Genomic DNA, 23,642 nt, shown 5'->3' on the forward strand with positions numbered 1-23,642 from the left:
GTTACATAAAAGTTACTACGAGTATGCGTATACATTTGGCTGAATGTCACCAGATAACACCTGTACACTGAGGAACAGGAGCCTGAGGAGCAGGAGGAAGAACAACCGAAGGCACTATACTGAAATGTGACTGTTTTTTGTGTGAGAGTGAGTGTCTTTGTCTGGTGAGGATCTTTGTTTCCCATCTAGGTGCTCTCTTTCTGATTGGCTGGAGGTGTGGGTTCGGTCTGGGGGTGTGTCGGCTGCTGATTGGTCCCTCCATCATCTCTGCGGTTTAAAATGCTCAGGTAGTCTATTACTAGGCTCCTGATTGGACGAACGCTTTCCCTCATGGGCTGCTGCTCCCAGCTTTCAAACCGGAAACAGTATGGTGGCTCGTTTGGAAACTTTCTTCTCTTATTTCACGAAAAAAGATCACCGAAATGTGTTTCTGACAACATTTGAGGCGAGAAATAATCCATGCAGTTGCTGAATCTGTCTTTATTTTGGACCGACAACGTTTCTCGAATCGCGCCGCCACGCTACCAGAATGCATTCCACGGCTGTTGGACATGTACCATCAGTGCCCTAATTGGCTTCCTAATTGTGTGTGAACTGCCCTCCTCACCCTCCCCAGAACAAGGCCTACTAGTGACTCCTTTCAACTGTCAGCTGGATAAAAGCTGGCATCAGGGGGCATCACATCAGACTGAACTCTTCGTCCCTGCTCACCTTTGAAAGGGACTGTGAAGTCATTTCAGTGTTCAACACCAAGAAGCCCGTCGTCTCCTGCTGGAATCATCAAAAGTAAGTTCATTTCTAATTATGGACTAATGGCCTATTTCATTATTATTGTTTATTGGGTATATATAGTATATGTTCGGTGTACAAATTGGATGTTATGCTGATGTTGCTGCCAACTGTGTGTGTATGAATATGTGGCCATTGTGGCCAGGCTATATGTTAATTTGTATGTTAATGCAGGTGATCTATCCATACGTCTGATTAAACTGTGAGTGTAAATATGCGGCCGCTTGATTGTCGAGGTATGAGTAGACCTGCACACATACTGTCGGCTACCAGGAATCTGACTCTGGCTTGTTTAAACTGTGGTGCATGGCCTATTTTGGCTAACATCTGCCTTTCAGAATCTTATAAGTAGATGTTTGGTCTTGGACGGGACAGGCCCACCTGATCTTCTCTGTGCCCAACCTCACTGTGATTTCTGCCTACGCCACTGAATCTAATTAAGTAGTTTTGTTGCCTAAACCTAACCAAGTCGATCTATTCCTAAACCTAACTAAGACGTTTATTTTGAAAAGACTGGAGTGGAAATTGACACGTGCATCATGTGTTGCTGGACATTCGTAGGAAAACGCACTAAAAATACATTGTTGAAAGTCGTGCTGAGCGACAGGAAAAAAAAGGAAATAGTGTCTATGGACTTGAATCAAAAAGATTCAATTTTGTGACTATTTCACGAACTGCCGTGAGACTGTGTTGGTTTATCAGCTTATAGCACTTATAGTATGTGCTCCTGCAACAGCGCCCCCAAATATCCTCACAGTAAATAGAGAAAACATTTTACAAAATGATTTTGTATCTAAAGTGTTTAAATTTACCATATTCTTTTCTCATTTTATTTTCGAATGTATGTAATTGCCGCTAACTAGGCTGGCGGCAGGACTATAGAGGGGATGGATTAACTCGCATTGGGGCACCGGCACAAAAGGTGGTTTTGGCCCCTAGCTCCACTTCCCAAGTTAGGTTGAGATATTTTGATTATTGACCTTACATGCGTATAAACTGATAAAGATATTAAAGGTCCCATATTGTAGGAAGTGAGATTTCCAAAAATTTTTTTAATATTTAAAGCAGGTGAAGGTGCCATAAACGCTCAATCCGCAGAGAAATGCACACAGCCCGTATTCAGTTTAAACGGGCCCTTGGGACTTCCGTAAGGTTGTGATGTCACAACTATACAGTCACCGGTAGAAGTGCTGCTAAACTCCGTAGTAGTCCCCGGCTGCAGTGACGCTGTGAAGACGGCGACAACACAGACGCAGACGAGCTGAAAACGCTGGCCAATCAGAACAGACTGGGCTTTTTTGGAAGGGGGGTCTTAAAGAGACAGGCGCTAAAACGGAGGTGAATACAGGTATATTCAGACAGATCGTATGAGAAAAATAATGTGTTTTTTTAACATTAAAGCATGTAAACATGTTCTAATAGAAACTCAAAATACAAGTATGGACCTGAAAATGAGCATGATATGTCTCCTTTAAAACTCATATGGCCCCAATTGAGAGATGGCCCCTCCACAAGACATGGCCTCAATGTCAGGTAAAAATACAGGATCCTCCTTAAAGGTCCCATATCATGTTAATTTTCAGGTTTGTACTTGTATTTTGTGTTTCTACTAGAACATGTTTACATGCTGTAATGTTAAAAAAAACTTTAGTTTCCTCATAATGTCGGCCTGAATATGCCTGTATTTACCCTCTTAAACGCTCTGTTTTAGCGCACTTCAACGGAATTGCGACGAAATTGCAACAGAATTGCGTTGCTAGGCAACAGCTTGGGTCCATGTGTACTTCCTGTGAGCTGATGACATTCACATACACTGCAACCAGGAATAAACTGGGACACATTTAGAATGTTTACGTTTGAATCTGGGTAAAAGGTCTAAATATTGTATATTTGTGACATCACAAATGGACGGAAATCCTGACAGCTTGTTTCAAATGCAGAGTTTCTGAATACGTGCTTTGTGTATTTCCCTGTGGATTGAGCGTTTCGATACTTTCACTGTATTTATTTATGCCTGCTTAAAAATAAAAAAAACATGAAAATCTCACTTTTTTATAATATGGGGCCTTTAAGGCCACTTACCACTGCTGTTTATAGCTGTAGTGGTGCTTTAGTAGTACAAAAAGGATTCTCAAGCAAATTTTCAATTAATCAAATTACTACAAAGTAATGACCAAACAGTGAACCTGTTGGTAAACCGGCGTAAACCCAGCTGCTTTGGCTGAAACTTCCTGAAAAAATATGGTATTTTAAAAATGTAATGCGACTTAAACTGCGATAGATTCCACATCAAACATGTTTAAATGTTTTTGCGATCTACTTAATAACGACAAGCGTCATTAAATCCCTTTGAATAAAGCAAGACAGGCGACATGATTCATACCCTTTGGAGAATAAAACACCTTTGCTTCAATGGAACTTTTTCATTTCCAGTCTTCCAATAACATGTATTCAGCTAGATTATAGACGTGACTGTCTTTTTAAATGGAAAAACGGTGGCACGAATGATTTGTGGCACAGTGTGTTTGCTGAGTTCACCCCTGGTTAGCGGTGTGGGCTGCAGGGTGTGCTGCGCAGTCAGCTCTGATTAGAATGAAGCAGAGATCACAGTGAAGCTGTCAGGCTGCATGTCTGCACGCTCTGATCCTCAAACATCATTCACAGTCAGGAACAAATGCACAGAGTCACGCTGTCATCATCGTCACATTAAAGCAGAACTTGAAGATTAGAAGTCATTAACCTTTGTAATGGTGTTAGTGTATATTTCAATACTAGTACCAATATGATGACTTCTTGTATTTTACTTACTGATAATAGAATTACTGAACATAAACCTAAAAAAAAAGCCACACTTTTCAAATGTGTAAGTAAATGATCCTAGCAATGAGCATCACATATTATTGGTTTCAGCCATAGACTGTATATAAGAACTGGAAGTAGCCACCATGACGTCACCCACTGGTTTATTGACTACCGTTTTGAAGCCTCGAGTTTGGCATTTTGTCCGTCACCATCTCGTTCTTGTTAGAGCCAGAAGTGACCATATTTGGACGGGGGGGAGGAGCGAGGCTCAGCGAGGCAGTAACATAGGAAAACAATGGTTTTGCTGGCGAATATGCTGCTTTATGCAAATGTATATATTTATTATTGGAAATCAATTATTAACACAAAACAATGACATGTATTATCCAGAAACCCTCACAGGTACTGCATTTAACATAAAAAACATGCTCAAATCATAACATTGCAAACTCCAGCCCAACAGGCAACAACAGCTGTCAGTGTGTCAGTGTGCTGACTTGACTATGACTTGCCCCAAAACTGCATGTGATTATCATAAAGTGGGCATGTCTCTAAAGGGGAGACTCGTGGGTACCCATAGAACCCATTTACATTCACATATCTGGAGGTCAGAGGTCAAGGGACCCCTTTGAAAATGGCCATGCCAGTTTTTCCTCACCAAAATTTTGCATAAGTTTAGAGCGTTATTTAACCTCCTTCACAACAAGCTAGTATGACATGGTTGGTACCGATGGATTCATTAGGCTTTCTAGTTTCAAGTTGCATTAACGTTTTAAAGAAATTAGTGGCGTAATAACGAATTTGCGTTAACGCATTATTGTCGCGTTAACTTTGACAGCCCTAAATATAAAACAGTGTCATGATGGAGGAGGGTATAAACCAATCAGAGAGTTTTTCACAACCCGATAGCCTATATTTTCCTTTGTTACAGCTTATAACTGATCTATAAAGCATATGTACATTATTGATTAACCATTAATAAAGCCATTAGCTACAGAGTCAGTAAAGCTTGGAAAGTGAAACCTCCATGAATACTTATGTTTATTTAATGGGGTGACAACTAAGCTGTCTCCATGTCAACCTTGCAAAGTCTATTTGATGAGGAAGACAATGAGATGTGGTTGAAAGCAGCAGAAAAAAAGTTTGAAAGTGGCCCTTGAACCAATATTTTTTGTTTTGTTAAAATGCATTTGAGATGTTTAAATCACTCAATCTTTGAACCCATGTGAGTATAGAGCGCTACAGGAATGAGTCCTAAAAGCCGGAAATGAGTTAGCATTTATTAGCACTTCCTGTTCCCTCGTCTGGAGGTCAAGGGGTTTTTTGAATGGGAGAAATGTTAACGTTTTGTTCAGTAAATATCTCACTTGTGAATTTTGAAGCCTTTACAAGTCTTAAAAAAGACGGTTGCTAACAAGTGGCTAAATGAGACTACTAAATGTTCATGAGACCGTGGTGTAGTTGGTTTATAGCCTAACGTTAGCTTTTTACTTCTGGCGATTGCATTCACACTTCAAAAGTCATAAAAGCTGTGTTCATTTGTGGAGATTATCTTGCTGAACAAAACGTGTAAGTATCATAAATGTGTATTTGCCACAGAGTTTATTTTCTGCAATAATCCAAAACCCAATGGAACAATCCCCATTGGCTTTTTGTTGAGGGAACCAGAGTGATGCTAACTTCCTGTTGGACTACAAAAATAGGTCATCCTGTAGCACTCTATTATGTTGTTACCTGATGGCTTTCATGACCAACATATTTGCTTTGTGGGTTTTAAGAAAGTCTACTCGGAAGACGTCTAATTAGCCTTAAAATAAAAATTAATAAATAAAATATATACAGACACAACTGCTAAAAGAACTTCTCCAAACAGTTTTGTTCATATACAATAACAAACATTTAGGAGAAACTCTACATTGTTGTCCTGCCCATGTGTACAGTGAAAACACATGTATGGATAAAACAGACATTCATGTAAAAAAAAAAAAAAAAATCCACGATTGTGTCTCAATCATTTCTTCTTCATGGGTGGAGGGTAGGAAGAAAAAAGTCAGGTCTGAAGGGGTTAACACAAACAGTTGTACAAGATCACTGCAGAATAAAATACTCTATCAAATTATGAATTAAATCAAGAAATATCCGATTGCAGAGCACATTAACGAGAACCAGAATCCCGGGCCAAAAAATTGACTGTTTTCCACATTTGCTGAAATGAGCCTTCAGTCCTTCTGGAGGCTCTTTTCCCGTCCGTGCTGCTATATGATGGATCAGATTAATTTATTAAAGTAACGGTAAATCTGAGCCAGCTGCTAGTGCGACACTTTTAATTCTGACTTCTGATAGTCATTTTTGTTATAACCACATTTTACTGCATTGTTTAGCCTTGCTTTTGCTTATTGTGTCACATTCCCGCAATAATGAAGGTTATTTCGGACGTCCACATGAATTAGATGGTATGGTGTTAGAATTTGACCATCAGGTCATTTTATAGCACAGTGAGGAAGGCACACGTACTTCAGCCGATCGGCTCAAGTGTTGCTTTTAACGCTGTAGCCCATCCAAAAAAAAGGCCATATATATGACATCCGTTTGATACAGCCACTACTGTGGAAAATAAATACTTTACTTTGATTGGAATTCCCAACCAAAGTGTGGTAAACAAAAACCAAACTTGAGCCCTGAAAGAATTCCCAATACACTATCTTTCATTGTAGTTGTATCCTCTGAATGCTGTTTTTCTGCTGACAAAAATAGCATACGAGAGGAAATATTGAATTGTTTTCATTTGTTTTGGCATGGAAGCATAAAAGATCTCAATATCTGTTAACGGTCAGCTATAGTAGAATTGTAAAGCTTACAATAACAATTGTAATCTTGTGTTAATATTCGTATTAATGTTATTGTGTATTTGCGTTTTGTAATTTTGATGCTTTGGCAACACTGTTTTTTGAAACTTTCATGCCAATAAAGCCACATTGAATTGAAGTGAGCTGAATGTTTACTGAGAAACAGAAAGCAGAATTGAATGAATTTCTGAATATTATTTTTATTCATGGTGATTTACTATTTCTAAGCATAATTTACCTGCTTTTTATCAACCACAATAATACAAAGCCAATATATCACATTGCCTTATGTGTCTGATTATTCCCATTTTCTGTTCCAGTAGAAAGGGCTATATATATATATATATATATGACACTGACAGGTCATATAAGGAGCACATGACCAATTTTTTGACAGTATGAAGACTGATTTACTTTATTAAATGGTGACGAACGTTAAAACCATTATACAGTAGTCCAATTCATGTGTTCGACCAGGTTTCAGCAACCTTTACTATCAAAAGAGCCATTTTAGACAAAAAAACAAACAAAAACAATCTGTCTGGAGCCACAAAACATTTGAGCATTGTGATGAAGGTAACACAGTTTATAGTCTAAGTATATAGTATATAAGTCTAATGCAGTGAGGGCCAAAGAGCAGATGTACTACGGAGTATTAGGGCCACATTGAGGGAAAAAAACATCTGAGATTTCCAGAATAAAGTCATAATATTACGAGAAAAAAGTCATAACTTTATGAGAAAAAAGTTGTAATATTACGAGAATAAAGTCATAACTTTACGAGAAAAAAAGTTGTAATATAACGGGAATAAAGTCATAACTTTACCAGATAAAAAAAACCATAACAAGTAAAATTACTACTATATAACATTATGATGTCATTCTCATAATGCTACAACTTTATTCTCGTAAACCTTTGACTTTATTCTCGTAATATTATGACTTTATTCTTGAAATCTGAGATTTATTTTTTTCCCTCAATGTGGCCCTAATACTCCGTCACACCGTCGTACATTAGTCCTACAACAATGATAAATAAAAATGAAAATGTAAACAAAAAACAGTTATTCATTTACATTTTAAAAATCCACAGGGAGCCACTGGAGAGGAGTTGAAGAGCCTCATGTGGCTCCAGAACCGCAGGATGCTGACCCCTGTGTTAGCCCATACAGAAAACTAGTGGATGACAAAAGCTTCTTCACCGTGACGATTTGTTGCTTTTAACTGTAACACACACAGGGCGTCCTGGTAGCTCCCTGGGTGGAGTGCGTACCTCTAAGGCTGAGTTGTGACTGCAGCGGCCCGGGTTCTAGTCCAGCTCAGGGCCCATCCTCCCTTTTCCCTGTCTTTCCTGTCTTTCCTGTCTGTCTCTCTAACTATCTAAATGATTAATGTGTGAGGCACATTTTTCTTTATCACTTTGGACACTTTAAAGATTAATTAATTAGTCTAATGGAAAGAATCATTACAGTCGCAGGGCCGTAACAAGAATTTTAGCAATACAGAGGTCATCATGAGTCCAAGTCCCCGTCCAAAGTTTTTTGTTTTTTTTAGGTCATATTAATTGGATTTTTCTTATTTTATTTATCCAGCTAACAACTCAATTGTATTTTTTGTAGGGCTGTCAATCGATTGAAATATTTAATTGCATGATTGTCCATAGTTATTCACGATTATCTGTTCAAAATGTACCTTAAAGGGAGATTTTTCAAGTATTTAATACTCTTAACAACATGAGGGATGGGTAAAAATATGCTGCTTTATGCAAATATTTCTGCAGATTGTATTTATCCACACTGCCGGTTGAGAAAAAAGGTTGTCTTTTTTTGCCTTAACATAGATATATTAGGTATAAAAATACTGAAATCAGCCTATAAACTACCCAACATGTGTTAGTTATTTTAAATTGTAGGATGTAGCTACCCCCAAATTGCATGAAAACCAACAAAGGACATGGTTTCAGTACCTGCAGCACTTATCTTAAGTGACTCTCATTTTGAAAACTAAAGATTTTTTGATTTCCCCTTGATCTACCTTTTAAAAATCATCTGCCCAATACTGTGAGATTATAAACGACAGAATCTAACAGCAGTCCGGGCCGATCTCCACACATCCACGGCCCATGTATACTGTCACCACTTAGCTGAGATATTGTTTACTTTTTATGCCAGTAACATACACTCGGTGTCCACTTTATTAGGTACGCCTGTACAATCTATTCAGTCCAACAGCTCTGCCATTACAAAGTTTAGAATGTTCAGTTTTAGTCGACACGGTGGGAAATTAGTTAATTCAATGACATGACATGCATTACAACTATTATTAAAGTCACAGTTATATAAAAATATGTGTATATGTATGTAAAATACTTAGAGGTACATACATGGAATCTGACCTCTGCATTTAACCCATCCTATAAGCATTTGGGGGTTCAGTGTCTGGCTCAAGGACACTTCGACATGCAGACAGTAGGAGCCGGGGATCGAACCGCTAACCTTGTAGTTAAAGGACGACCCGCTCTACCCACTAAGTTGCTTTCTTACAGGAGGGGTCAGAATATTAGAAACCTTACAAATATATTTATTTATTTATTTAAATTTGTTTTTTATCCTTTTTGCATCTGCAGTGGGTGCGGGTTATGTGGGAAGTAGCTAGGGAGGGGGATAAATACCAAAATATGGGGGGACAATCATTTACATTTGAGCTTTATTTATTTTTATATATTATTATTTATTTTATAATTTTATTTATTTTGTATTTATTTTTATATATTATTTATGTTTCTCTATACCTGATGTTACACCCAATACATTATTACAGAAACATAAGAATATTAGAATCCCCTCTGAATCTAATGCAGTCCTCACACTCACTATGAGCTCAATGTTGAAATACAGAACTGAGAAAAAATGAATAATTATAAGCATCATAAATGTAGACCTTATGTCAAAACATTTGTATTGGACATTAGACATGTGTACCTAAAAAACTGCTTCAAAAACAGCTAATTTAGTGTCCAGTTTCAAGAGGAAGTCAATTGCACTTCCATAATTTAGGCTATATGGGAATAAATATTTATTAAGATAATCTTTGTGCACGTTTGGAGTGTTTATTTTGCAGCTCTCATTTCCTCAGAGCTCTGGCTCTGGACTTGTGTTGATCATCATCTGAGTAACAGGAGCTTCTTCCACCTGACAGAAGAGAGAGAGAGTCTATACAGCTCTTTATTTTCTATTCGATGTCATCCTGCTTCCCTACAGAGCAGAGCAGGGTTAACTGTTGATGACATTTCATTTCATTTTTTTAAAACCGGAAAAGGTCGTTGTTGTTGTTGTTTTAAACACCAACTGTAGGAGCCAAAACGTGCATTTAGCCTGCGTTGTATTGGGTTAGAGCGGGTCGCCCACCAATCGGAAGGTCGTCGGTTCGATCCCCGGCTCCTCCAGTCCACATGAGTAAGACACTGAACCCCAAATGTCTCCTGAAAGCTGAGCCATCGGTGTGTGAATGAGTATTTAGATTAGATCCTGATGGGCAAAGTTGGCACCTTGCATGGCAGCCTCAGCCATCAGTTTATGAATGTGCGTGTGAATGCTGACATGTAGTGTAAAGAGCTTTGAGTGGTCGGAAGACTAGAAAGGAGCTAAATAAATATAAAGTCCATTTACTATTGTTTATTGTTATTATTTATTTATTTAGGCTGCACGCGTTCTTTTGGTTCTATTATTTCCGGTAATGAGCACAGGGGGTTCACTTTATTCACCTGCAATCGGACGGCGGGATTCAGACAGAGAGAGTGAGTTAGGCTCCGAGATGTTCTACTTTCAACGTCCTACTTTAATTTGTCCATAATAACACTTGTTGCCTCTCATTTTTTTTCATTTAATAAACAGTCAAACGCATCTGGATTTGAGTATCCAATGGATTTGTTTTACGCGTCACAGTAACGAGCCTCTTAGAGCGGATTTTTTATTAATAGCAGACGCTATATAAACTATATTGTGAACATATCTGTAATTTTGCAGCATTTAGCGTCACTTTTCCTCCAGTTCTTTTCTCGTTTTAATGCGCTCAGCTTCACCTTTTTCTTTTTTTTCTCCTGCGCTGTCCAGTTCTGACAGTCTGATCAGGGAACTGGGAGCTCAGGAAAAAAAACGGGAAGTTAATTTTCGAATCTGTCCTACCCAATTTCAAAATAAGGCCTATTATTATTTAAAATAAATAAATAACTAAAAAAATAAAAATAAGACCAACGTCTCTCCCCCTCGAAGAAAAAGTCAGACAACATATTGATGGTGTTTCATTTATATTTTAATGAATACTCGTTGTCCTTTTACGTAGGTTTTGCTTATTTTTGCAAAATAAAAAAAACACAAAAATGTGGGCATATTGTTCATAACAGCTGTGTGGTGATGCTGCGCTCTGCTCAGCCTCGGAGTGTTTTTACAGTCTCCACGTTTCCTCTGCGGCCGAGCTGAGCCGAGCCGAGCCGAGGCGAGCGCAATGAATAATGTTACAACGGGGGAAAAAAAATATACCAGAATCACAACATTTAATATCCACAGAAATGTCACATAGAACATTACGATATTATTCAGACCCGTCAGTCCGAGCCGAGCTGAGCCGAGCGTGCACCCTGGCGTGCTCAACATTACAAAACCAACTTAAATTAAATATAAATAGCGGACACAGGATCAATAATAAAATGTAGATTATGTACAAACTGTGCAACATGGCAACACGTTTCATCACACCACCAGCATGCCGTCGAGTCCACGCCACTTCCCACTTGATATATTTACACACACACACACACACATACACACGCACACACACACACACACACACACACACACACACACACACACACACACGCTGTTCCTATCAGCTGTCTGAGTCCAGCTCGCTCTTCTCCTCTTGCGGCTTCTCCGCGGACGGTTTGGCCGATTTGTTCCATTTCTGAGAGTTCTCTGATTCCTCTGATGAAGACCTTTTCTGCCTCCTCCACTTCGCGCGTCTGTTTTTGAACCAAACCTAAACGTGATAAAAGAGCACAGTTTTAATATCTAAGCCTAAAGGATTTTATTATTTTTTTGCTATAAGGTTAATTAATGTTCCCGGTTTGTCATTATTTCAAGATTCCATCGCTTAATTTTTAAAGAAGTAGCCTACAATTAATATCCACACATTTCTCACACACATTAGCCTTACATATTTCCTTTATGACGCACTACATGTTTTTACATTTTGTTTTCTTATTGTATATTCGTTGCCTGTGATTGTGAGGAGTGGTGTGTTGAAATGTGGAAGTTTCCCTGTTTAGCTGTTAATGTTTTATTCCCTCCCACAGCGAGTCGAGTCAATTAGATTTATAGATATTAAAGATAAAACTAAATCTAAATCACACGTGCGTTAAAGGGCTTCACGGTGCGTAATTGTCTTATTTATGAATTTATTTGTTTTATTTAGAAACTAATATAAAAAAAACATTATTCATAGCATGATTAAAATAAAAAGAACAATTTTAATATCGAAACCTTAAATTTTCTTCTTTTTTTTCACCTGCAACAAGTCAGATTATCTTTTTATTCTCGCGTTAAAATAACGTGAAAAGTCAAGCGGACACGGAACATTCTGCTGGGTTTTGTTACTTGTTATTATTATTATTATTATTATTATTATTAGTAATAATAATAATAATAATAATAATAATAATAATGGTGATAATAATTATTATTGGTAGTAGTAACAATAGCTATTATTTTGTTGTTTCATGTGGTTTTCCGTAGAAAATGTCTGTTTTTTTTCCACATCGAAAAATAATGAACCACAGCATATAGTCTAGAATAATGCATTTCTGTTGTAATTCCACTGTCAAAAATAATAATAAATAACAATAAAACACAAATAATAATTAACTGTGTGCTTATTATAAAGTAAAGATAAATTATATCACCTCCTTTTCCTTTTTTAAAATTTATTATTTAGATGGGCTTTATAGGCCGTTAAAATGTGGAGAGGTGCGACACAAAAACTCTAATCAAATATTTGAAATTGATCAGTTATAACCGAAAATATATGATTGAAATAGTTAATTATCTAAAATGTACATAGGTCAATATCAACAACTACAATAAGGCACATATTAATGTTATAATAATAATATTTGTTATTCTTGTTATTCTTATTATTCCTGTCAACCACATGTCCTAACTCCGGGTATAATGTCTGTGTTCCTGTAATGAGCGCTGCTTATTTTACAATAACCTAAAGTGAGAAGAAGTAAAATGAGAGCAGCTGAATGTTGTTTAGCTTGCATTGAATCCTAAACCAACCAGAATCAGTGAAGTGCGTGATTTGTAAAAATCAGTGTATGAATCTGTTGTGTGTGTGTGAGTGTGAAAAGCCACGAAGGGCCTCTGACCTCGACCTTCTCCTCCCGGAGGTGGACCTTACGGGCCAGCTGCTCCCGGGTGCCGACGTCCGGGTACTTGGTCTCCTGGAAGAGGCCCTCCAGAGCCTCCAGCTGCTCGTCGGTGAAGATGGTGCGGTGCCTCCGCTTCCTGCGGCAGTGCAGCTGGTTGAGGAGCTGCAGCTCGGTCCGAGACAGGCTGCCCATGTTCATATAGGACATCATCTGGTGGGGGACCGGAGAGATCAGCACCGAGCCCGGGCTGTCGTAGCCTGCACGGCGGCGGAGGGACGGAAGAAAACATCACGGTGAGTTGGGATGGTTGGAACAATCAAAGTGCCACAGACAATATAGAAACACATAAACAGAGAATATAGAAACACATAAACAGAGAATATAGAAACACATAAACGGAGAATATAGAAAGACATAAACAGAGCTCAGGAGTAATATGGCTGATTGGAAACTCTGGCTTCGGTTGTTTACTTTCACATTGCAGCTGTTGCGTTAAATTGCAGAAATCTGAAACTGAAGCTTTATCTCTTTTAATGAATATTTTTGCTCATGCATTCAAAATAACAAAATACTGTATATGTTAAAGACTGGGTTGACACAGCCTCCAGTTTGAAACTGCTATCCCTTTTCTACATACAACATATAACTTTACGCGTAAAGCAATACTTAAACGGAAACGGGTCATTGACATTTATCACTGAAACAACACCGGGGTCATCAAACCAACGAGATAAAGACATCAGGCGTGCATCTGACATAACATTAGAGTAGTTTGGAACCGGTTTATGTTTAAATGTGCAGATTTTTAGTCCGTGCGTAAAAATTAACGCTGCAATTCGTCGTTTTACGCATAAGATTAGAAATAATATTTGTGTCTTCGCAAGGAACTTTGTCATGGAAATACAGATTTAAGGACGTCATCAACATTTCAAATCATTATAGGTTGCAAATAAACTTCACAAACAAAAATCACAATCAGCCCTTTAAATAATATATTGTCCTGTAATTGGGGGGTCAAAATGAGACCTTCATGGCGCAACGAATAAACCACCGTTTATTATACGGTGTCTGCAAATAACATTTTATTCTTGTTAATGTGACGCAGTAAAATAGGAGAAAGACGACCAATCTTGCATTTGAAACATAGAAAAAGAAGACTTTCTAATGAGTTCTGTGTTGATTTGAGCCTAAATGTAAGTTGTGAAGAGAGAACCGGTTCGGTTGTCCTACCTCCCGGGATGCACGGGCACTGCTGCGGGCCGAGGCCGGGCACGGAGCCGGGCACGGAGCCGCAGCACGGCGGCCCTCCTCCGACGCCCTGGACTTGCAGCTGTCCGTAGTAGTAGCCGTTATATCCTAACCGGGTCCCGTTCACGGACTGAACACTGGGGGGAGAAGGCCCGCACGTGGCCGAGTACAGTCCGTTGTAGTCGGCGTAGATAGAGTCCGTGAGTCCGGCGGACAGCAGCACCGGGCCGCTCCGGTGCAGCAGCAGCGGCTCCTTGCAGCTCGGCCGGCCGGACAGGATGCTGTCTATGCTGAACATCCCGGCGGGCATCACACCGGTGCGCGGCGGGAAACGGAAGAACTTCGGGGTGGAAAGTGAAACTTGCTCGGTAGAAGAAGAAACCGTCCTGGACTGAGAGACCTCCGTGGGAAAAAAGTTCTCCTAAAACTGCGTCATTGTGACTCTGGAGGACACTTTTTTCTTCCCTGCGTCTCGTGTCTTGGATGCGGACTGCTGGTCTTAAATGGGACCCGCTGAGAGCTGCGCTGCTTTTATACCCTGCTGACGTCACGGCGGAGCGGCTGCTCGTGGATCAGCTGCTGCAGCTCGCGGTGTGAACCGGCCACACGTCTGTGTATTGAGAATTAATTCAATTAAGATAATCCGCACTGTTTGCAGACTTTTGGAAAAACTCTGTTGCTGGGTCACAGAGTAATCCGATTATTTCCTTGTCAGCGAAGGCATCATAATCTATGGAACACATTTACATTAGGATTTACAATAAGGGGCCTTAATTCATGAAGTCAGAGTCAAATCTAAAAAACAACACCCAAAAAATAAGGAATTTATTATTAAATTCATCATCTTCAAATAATATTGAACCGGTAGCATATTTTTTTAATTGTTGTCAGCAGGTTTAGAAGAGGAGTTTGTTGCTTTGGATTTATATCAATCTATTTAACGGCAAATCACAGCCTGAACTTTGCGCGTAAAAGTGGTTAAGTGAGTTATTTCAAGATAAATGTTTGACTATTATTAATTTAACAATTTCAAACAGACAATTTCAGACCTAGGCCTGCACAAAAACTCTATTCAATTATTTATGTTTTATTATAGTTCATGCTAATGTAGGTTATTGATATAGGGACGCCATTATGTGTGTGGTCATTCCTTATTGTCATCATTATTATTATTAAATTATTATTTATTAATAATTTAGCATTAGTATAAACACTCACAAGGAATATATGATTACAGGTAGAAGAAGTTAATAAAATAACCTCGTGGCCTGTAGATTTACACGGACAACATGTGCGTAACCACGCAGTAAAAACTGTAATCAAGGCTTTTTATTTGTTTTCCTCTCCATTTCCCTACATGAGTAAATGAAAAATAACTATATTTCCATGTCAGACAGAAGCCGCTGAGCATTATATGTGGGATTCATCTCATTATCCAGCGTCTGCTCGGCTCTCCGCGGGGAGCAGATCAGACCCCCGGCAGCAGCTCCTCTCTGCGGGGTCAACAACACCGAACATCTCCCCCCTGACCGGGATAAGATAACGGCCCCATTATCGCCTCCATTCAGCCTGGAAACAAGAGTACTTATTGCATATTTACACCGCTAATCAACATGTGCTGAGTGCTGCTGGTTGTCTGTGTGGAGGAACGTGGATTCCCACTTCAGACCTTAATGGGACTCGCTGATTGCATTTAACACTCACCGTGGTGTTAACGCATGCTCCTTGTCAGGGCTGACAGATAAGTTTGTGATTTGAAAATGTGCCGTTCAGATATGGAAGATGATTAGCGCGCTGCGGACGCGGAGTCAGAGCTCCGTTTGAAGCTTATTGTCCTCCACTAATGCGGTAAAACAACTGATTTCAATCAGCTCTACAGATGAATCCCGCCTATTTGTTTCCCTGCACGGAAAATATGAATATTTTAAATTGTTGAATGAAAATATTTATCCCCGCATTTAAACATCAGCCCTCCACACCGCTGAAACCAATTTATACAGAATATGTTCAGAAAGAAAGATATAATTTATTCCTTTCCGGGTTTTAACACAGACTTATCGTTTTATTGTTGTTATGAATTATGTTTTAAAATAACTTCATAATTCACGCAAACAAAAAAAAGGTCAATGGTTGGGGACCTCTGATAATGTATGGGTATAAAAAGGGTGGGAAAAAAACATGCATTACTAAAGTAGTATTACATATGATCCCTCGTTTCTTTATGTAATAATTCATTTATTTTTCCAATTTCATCATTCTGTGGAACCTCAGCTTTGATCGTGAAACAGAAATCCTATTTTCTGCACTGCGCTCTGTAAATGATATAGCAGTATTTCTATGGCTATGTGTACTTTTCTTATATTCCTTACTTCCAAAAAAATGCTTTATTTTCTATCAAAGATAATCAAATATGTATCATTAATTAAGAAATGTCTAATTCTGTGAGGACCAACAATGTGTGTTTACTGGTGAAATCTACAGAAATGCCTGTTAAAACCTGATTGGTGGATCCATTCCCCCTCACTATCCCCATCTTTCACTATCAACAGGAAAAGACCTGATCGAGTTCTTTTCACCCCTTCAGACCATGAAAACCTGTTGTCCATTATTACCTGTTAGTGTTATAACAAAAACATTGAGCAGATGGTTTGTCCTAACTTGCACAGCTCTGTCCCTGAGGCAACACATGGAAAATAACAATTGGGGAAATTCATATAAAAATGTGTATTAAAACATCGGTCCTACTTCTTGAGAGAGTCGTGCACATGCTTTGTGGTTTTTCCACACGTGGCTCAAGTTTCCTGAAATGTTGTTCCTGATCCAAAAATGCAACATTCTATTGATAGACATGTCATCCGATATTATGTGTAAAAAAATTGGAATATTTATAAGTCCACCATCACATGAAAATTTCAATTATTAGGGTCGTGTTTTTAGGGTATATTCAGTATCAGTACTCCAGCCCTTATAGGTTATGGTTATTCCATACACCTTTCTAGTTATATCAAAAGCAAAACAGGATTTTTAGGTTTAAAATAAAATTTAAATTTTATTCCCTTTCTACATTCCAGCTCAAATCATTTACAGATGGATAAAATTAGAATGTGACACATTTGATTTTGTGTGTAATAATAGCGTGCATGGATGAGGTTTTTCTGCTCTCCTGCATGCATGAATCTGAGAAGAGCCCCGCTTGTTGTTGCCTTTTGATATGGAAACATGTTCTTCTGGCTGAAAAGCCTTTTCTGTAATACAGTCACACTGTGATTCCAGCCCAGTGGAGAGTGGGGGAGAGAGAGAGAGAGAGAGAGAGAGAGAGAGAGAAAAAAACAGGGCCATATGCTGTTATTATTTCCACATTTATTTCTATATTTCTACCTCCAAGTGGCAGTGAAAGGGCTGAGTCAAAAGGGATTGCTATAAAACGAAACGTCCATTTGAAAATAAAAGCTGTGGAAAAGCGACGCGAAGGCGGCACTTATAGGTGAATAGAAGTGTCAATCAGGCTGCTGATGGAGGCTGAAGACTCACAAAGCTACAATAGTGGATGCATCTTTATATATCAGAGCCCTGATCTGTAAAAACCTGGTTAAATACGGCAAATAAAAACAGGAAGACTTGGTAATGCATTCTTCCGAGAGGGGATAAATACATGGTGAGGGCTGTATGGGCTTTCACACTGATGTCCTTTTTACATTTGACTGCAGGAGAAAGTAGCATCTGCATAATTTACATAATCACAACATCAGAAAAATACCCGATAGATAGATAGATAGATAGATAGATTTATTCTTATATTTATGACCTTTTTTAACCCATCAAAGGGCAGATAATTGGAGCCACGCATGTCTGAGATAGGGGAGAGTGGGTTTAATTGTAACAATTCGAACTTCATCCAATCAGAAACAAGTTTGAGTGATGTCACTCAGGCTGTTAATACTGCATTAAAGGTCCCATAGTGTAAAAAGTGAGATTTTCATGTCTTTTATATTATAAAGCAGGTTTAAGTGCTATATAAATACTGTTAAACTATCAAAACGCTCAATATACGGAGAAATACACACAGCTCATATTCAGAAATTGTGCGTTTGAAACAAGCCGTTAGGATTTATTTCCATTTGTGATGTCACAAATATAAAATATATAGACCATGACACGGTTTTAAACATAAACATTCTAAATGTGTTCCAGTTTATTTCCTCTTGCAGTGTATGTAAATAACATCAGCTGACAGGATGTAAACATGGACCCAAACTGTTGCCTAGCAACGCAATTCTGTTGCAATTCCGTTGAAATGTACTAAAACGGAGCGTTTCAGAGAGAGGGTAAATACAGGTATATTCAGGCAGCCTGTATGAGGATAATAAAGTTTTTTTTTAACATTTCAGCATGTAAACATGTTCTAGTAGAAACACAAAATACAAGTATGAACCTGAAAATGAGCACGATATGGGACCTTTAAGGCGTCAGTTTGCTTCAAATGAAGTGCCCCAACTCGTCAAATACCGACGCTTGGTCAGTGGCCCTATACACTTCAAACTATGACACTTTAGGTTCCCCCTCTAGCGTCAGTATTGGAGGTGTCAAGAACAGCGATCAGTTTCCACTCATTACATGCATAGTGTCTTTTTCAAAATAAACTTCCTTCTTCATAGGAAGTTTAGGCAACAAAATCACTTAGGTATGGGACTCACAGGACTAACGATACTAACGAGTCACGTGACTAACAGCTGACGTGACAAAATAAGCAACGCAGTCTCACGGCGGTTCGTGAAATAGTCATGAAATTGAATCTATTTGATCCGTGTACATAGACAAGAATTTCCTTTTTTTTCGTGACGCTCAGCACGACTTTCAGCAATGTATTTTTTGTGCTTTTTCCTACAAATGTGCAGAAACACGTGATACACGTGTCAATTTTGCTCCGCTCTTTTCAAAATAAAACTACTTAGTTAGGTTTAGGAAAAGATTGTGGTATGGGTTTAAAGAACACCGGAAGTGCTGTAACTTAACGGAAGTTACGTGACAAATAAATCATCTTTGATTTCTGGTTTCACACGGGACACGAGCACCAGTCTCCTGGGTGAAAGTCCTGTGTTTTCTGACCCAACGCATCCACCACATTGTCCTCCCTACATGACGTTCGCCGCTCTTACTACTTGGTTCACAATTACGTTGATTAAATACGAATTGATTTTGTGCTGACCATCACGAAAACGATGTGAAATTTGTGTCTATGTACACGGATCAAAGCATTTAATTTCGTGACTATTTCACAAACTGCTGTGCGACTCGGCAGAAATAAGTCAGTGTTGACTTTTAGTTTCATACGGGACATGAACGGCAGTCTCCTGGGTGAAAGTCCTCCACTCACTAACCCAAAGTGGACCGTCTTGCTCTTTATACTACGTCAGTTACTCTGACTGTCTAATAATGATGTGGATGGGTTTACATTGGAGTCAGTGGAAAGCCCGGTGCGTCGCATACAGATGCAGAGGAGGATGCTGAGGGCCACTGACCCCATGCCACAGATCTCTTTTCAAGAACTTTTGCATGGCTTTTGTAGTTGACTCAACGAATCGTTCACACAGCGATAACGGTGCACACTTTGAGACAGTCTCTCCTTGAAAGCATTCTTGGTGTTGCACTCTGTTGTGTGCATGGAAACCGATAGAAGTAGATGTTTGACGAATATGAAAGAGAGCTTAGAGAGAAGTTCGTACTACTTTCACACTTACACACACACACATACATTTCTTCTGCTTGTGGTTTTCATTTTGGGAGGCTGCAAGCTAACGTGGTTGGTTGTGTTAGCTTGGTGTTGGGATTAGCCTCAGCTAATATGTCCTCTTGGACCCCCACACCCTCATGGTCCCTAAAGGCCCAGAGTTGCCTGTATGGCAGTTACTGTGTGGAAATTTGATTAACTCAACTCATTAACTCTTTTTGGGTAATATGCACCTTTAAAGTCTTGTTTCAAACTGTAGTTTTAATACATTTAATGTATTAGTTGATGTAAATACATTTGTGTTTAATCAAACTATCACAAACTAACTGAAACACAGCAAAGTTGGATCAGGAGAAAACTGAAGTGTTGGAATAATGGTTGTTTTTTGGGGTGCTGGGTAAAATGGGCTGAGGGTAAATGGGAGGGGGGAAGGGGGTCTCAATAGGGGCCATATTTGCCATGGGGCCCCCTAATAATGGTGGCTGTTATAATTCATTGATTTTTTTTTAGAAACTCAGGCTTAAACTTTTGACAAAACAAAAGTGTTTTTCAGCAGCTAAATATGACCCCTATCATAACTATCAATCTTACTGTTGCTTTTAATATTGTTTTTACTATTACCATCAGTATTACTATTTCTTTCTATTTCACTATCCTACTGTTGCCAATACTATTATTTTTACAGTTAGTGTAATTTTTCACTTTCACGATCACATTACTATTCCTGGTACTGTTATCGTACTATTATTTTTATCTATTAATCACTATTACTATTAACATTGCTATTATTGTCACTATCACTAGATCACTATCAATATCACTATTACTTGTTCCTTTTTCTAGGTTGGCAAATCTTCTTAAGAATAAACATTATGGTAAACAGCATGAAACAAATGTCAGTTAGAGGTATTCAAAGGAAAGAGGAATGAATATAACATCTTTAAAATCCACTGAATACACAGTAGAAGCATTAAAGTCAGAATTATAATGAGAGGGATGTTAAAAGCTGGACATTGAAGCCGTAAAAATGAAGTTGATTTTTGTTGTTATTGATATGAGTGGAGGCAACAGTGGACATAACTGGACTGGGTGTGAAGAATGCATGTGTGTATTTGAGGTCCTGTTAATGTCTAAGTTTGTTAATGTGTCTGTGTGAGTGTGTGAGTGATAGACACATACACAGATACACATGCAGGCTGGTGCGGTGCCAGACAGGCCTATGTGTGGGTGTGTGGGTGGGTGTATTTACTTCCTGTGTATTTGAAAGGAGACACAGAAAACTCTATTAATAGACCTCTTTCAATCCCATCTATCAGTTCACACACACACACACACACACACAAACACAGCAGTTTGTCTAGGGCTGTCTATCGATTAAAATATTTAATCACGATTAATCGTAAATTTATCACACATTTTTTTATCTGTTCGAAATGAACCTTTAATACTCTTATCAACATGGGAGTGGACAAATGTGCTGTTTTATGCAAATGTATGTATATATTTATTATTGGAAATCAATTAACAACACAAAACAATGACAGATATTGTCCAGAAACCCTCACAGGTACTGCATTTAGCATAAAAAAATATGCTCAAATCATAACATGGCAAACTGCAGTCCAACAGGCAACAACAGCTGTCAGTGTGCTGACTTGACTATGACTTGCCCCAAACTGCATGTGATTATCATAAAGTGGGCATGTCTGTAAAGGGGAGACTCGTGGGTACCCATAGAACCCATTTACATTCACATATCTGGAGGTCAGAGGTCAAGGGACCCCTTTGAAAATGGCCATATCAGTGTTTCCTCGCCAAAATTTAGCGCAATTTTGGAGCGTTATTTAACCTCCATCACAACAAGCTAGTATGACATGGTTGGTACTAATGGATTCCTTAGGTTTTCTAGTTTCATATGATACCAGTACCAGAAATAATTATAAAAAAAAAATGAATGTGCTTTCATCAAAGTTTGGAGCGTTATTTAACCTCATTAAGTTTTCTAGCTTCATACCAGTATCTTCACTCCAGCTTTAAAATTGAGCCCGCTACAACCTAAAAATCCCAAGTTGCGTTAATGCGTTAAAGAAACTAGTGGCGTTAAAACACATTTGCGTTAACGCGTTATTATCACGTGAACTTTGACAGCCCTACTTTCTATACTTGCGAGGACCCTCATTGACATTATTTCACCCTAACCATCACAACTAAATGCCTAACCCTGACATAAACCTAATTCCTAAAATGTCCTCACTGCGATAGTTTAAAACTGAAATTGGTCCTCATAAAGATAGCATAACAAGCCCACACACACACACACTACTGATATCCATATTTATTGTACATGTCAGATCCTCTCGGTGGATCGGGGCTGGGGGCTGCATTCAATGTCTACGATGAAACCCATGTGTTGCTCAGAGCCGTTTGCTACAGTTCAAGGAGCCCCGCCCTCCCGTCCCCCACCCCCGTCCTCCTCCTCCTCCTCATTCCCTCCACCACCCCATGAAAACCGTCTGGTTCTCAAACGAAACCACAAAGTGCCTGTAACCTGACCACACATTTAATATCTGCCTCACACATCAAAGGGCACGGATCACAAAATGTAGTTTTTGTTCGGCAGTCATGTACTTCACACATGAGGTTCAAGTAAGTTGCAAACGTAATAATCCTCGCACCGAAAGGCCTCTGCTCACTGGAAACAAGTGGCAGTGATGAACAGTGCTTTCCTTTCATGCCCCCTTCAATGAGACACAGAGGCTCTCGAGACAAAGTGTAATTCACTTTTTTCCTTCCTTTTAAAGCTGCATGAGGCAAAATCATAAAAGCCATCTTATCAATCTGAATCAATTATTACATGTGTAATAACTAAACTTATTGCAAATAATACTAATAGATGACAATGTTGGAATAAGGAGTGTGGTGTCTGACTTTGGTGGCGCCTGGTGGTAGTGTCAAGGATGACACCGGAGAAATACAGACTGCTGGAAGTTTTACTTGGACTGTCTACAAGTAAATACCATCAAAATCATTTGACAGATGCTGAGATCGCATGTACAAAATGTACACATTAACATAGTTCTTGTGGGGCTGGCTGAAGGAGAGGGTGATGATTTTCTTTTGGAGAATTCAACCTCTTTGATTCTTTTGTCTGTAATATTATTGTAACTGTGACACAGTCCAGAGATATAATACTGTGGCAAGATGTCAGTATTGTCTGAGCTTTGTAAATCCTAAATGATAATTAATAATAAAAAAAAAATCTACACTTAGGGGCTTTAAACTTAACCACTTTCAATGTTTACCCAACCTGATGATCTCATGGGAAGGCGTATAAATAGCATGCCATTTTAATGACATTCCGCGGGTCATGATAACGCATTTTAGGCGTTTCACGTGGCATTTCACGCCACAGGGTAAACGTTGTGAAACAGCTTTTCGCGTGTCATTTAACGTTACGTCGTTACCGTGAAACAGTCGCGGTGTATGTTTAGGCAACAAAACTACGGCAACGGGCGCAGATAGGTTTAGGAAACAACAACACTTAGTTAGGTTTAGGAAAAGCGTCATGGTTGGGCTTAAAATAAGTACTTAAACTGAGTAAAATACGTACGTAAACAACACAACATAAGTAGGGAAAATACTTTAAAGGGAGATTTGTCAAGTATTTAATACTCTTATCAACATGGGAGTGGACAAATATGCTGCTTTATGCAAATGTCTGTATATATTTATTATTGGAAATCAATTACCAACACAAAACAATGACAGATATTGTCCAGAAACCCTCACAGGTACTGCATTT

The 23,642-nt window shown here is 38.8% G+C and overlaps 1 protein-coding gene across 1 annotated transcript; it reads right to left on the reverse strand.

Moving 5' to 3' along the window:
• Nucleotides 1–10,726: 10,726 nt before the first annotated feature.
• gsc (goosecoid) lies at nt 10,727–14,603 on the reverse strand. Its single transcript, XM_037796482.1, has 3 exons — nt 14,095–14,603; nt 12,862–13,121; nt 10,727–11,471 (listed from the first exon to the last, which is right to left on the reverse strand). Exons 1-3 carry the CDS (start codon nt 14,420–14,422, stop codon nt 11,322–11,324), a joined length of 738 nt encoding a protein of 245 aa, XP_037652410.1. The 5' UTR covers nt 14,423–14,603; the 3' UTR covers nt 10,727–11,321.
• Nucleotides 14,604–23,642: the final 9,039 nt, after the last annotated feature.

Source organism: Sebastes umbrosus, chromosome 16 (genome assembly GCF_015220745.1).
Source record: "Sebastes umbrosus isolate fSebUmb1 chromosome 16, fSebUmb1.pri, whole genome shotgun sequence".
NCBI lineage: Eukaryota > Metazoa > Chordata > Actinopteri > Perciformes > Sebastidae > Sebastes > Sebastes umbrosus.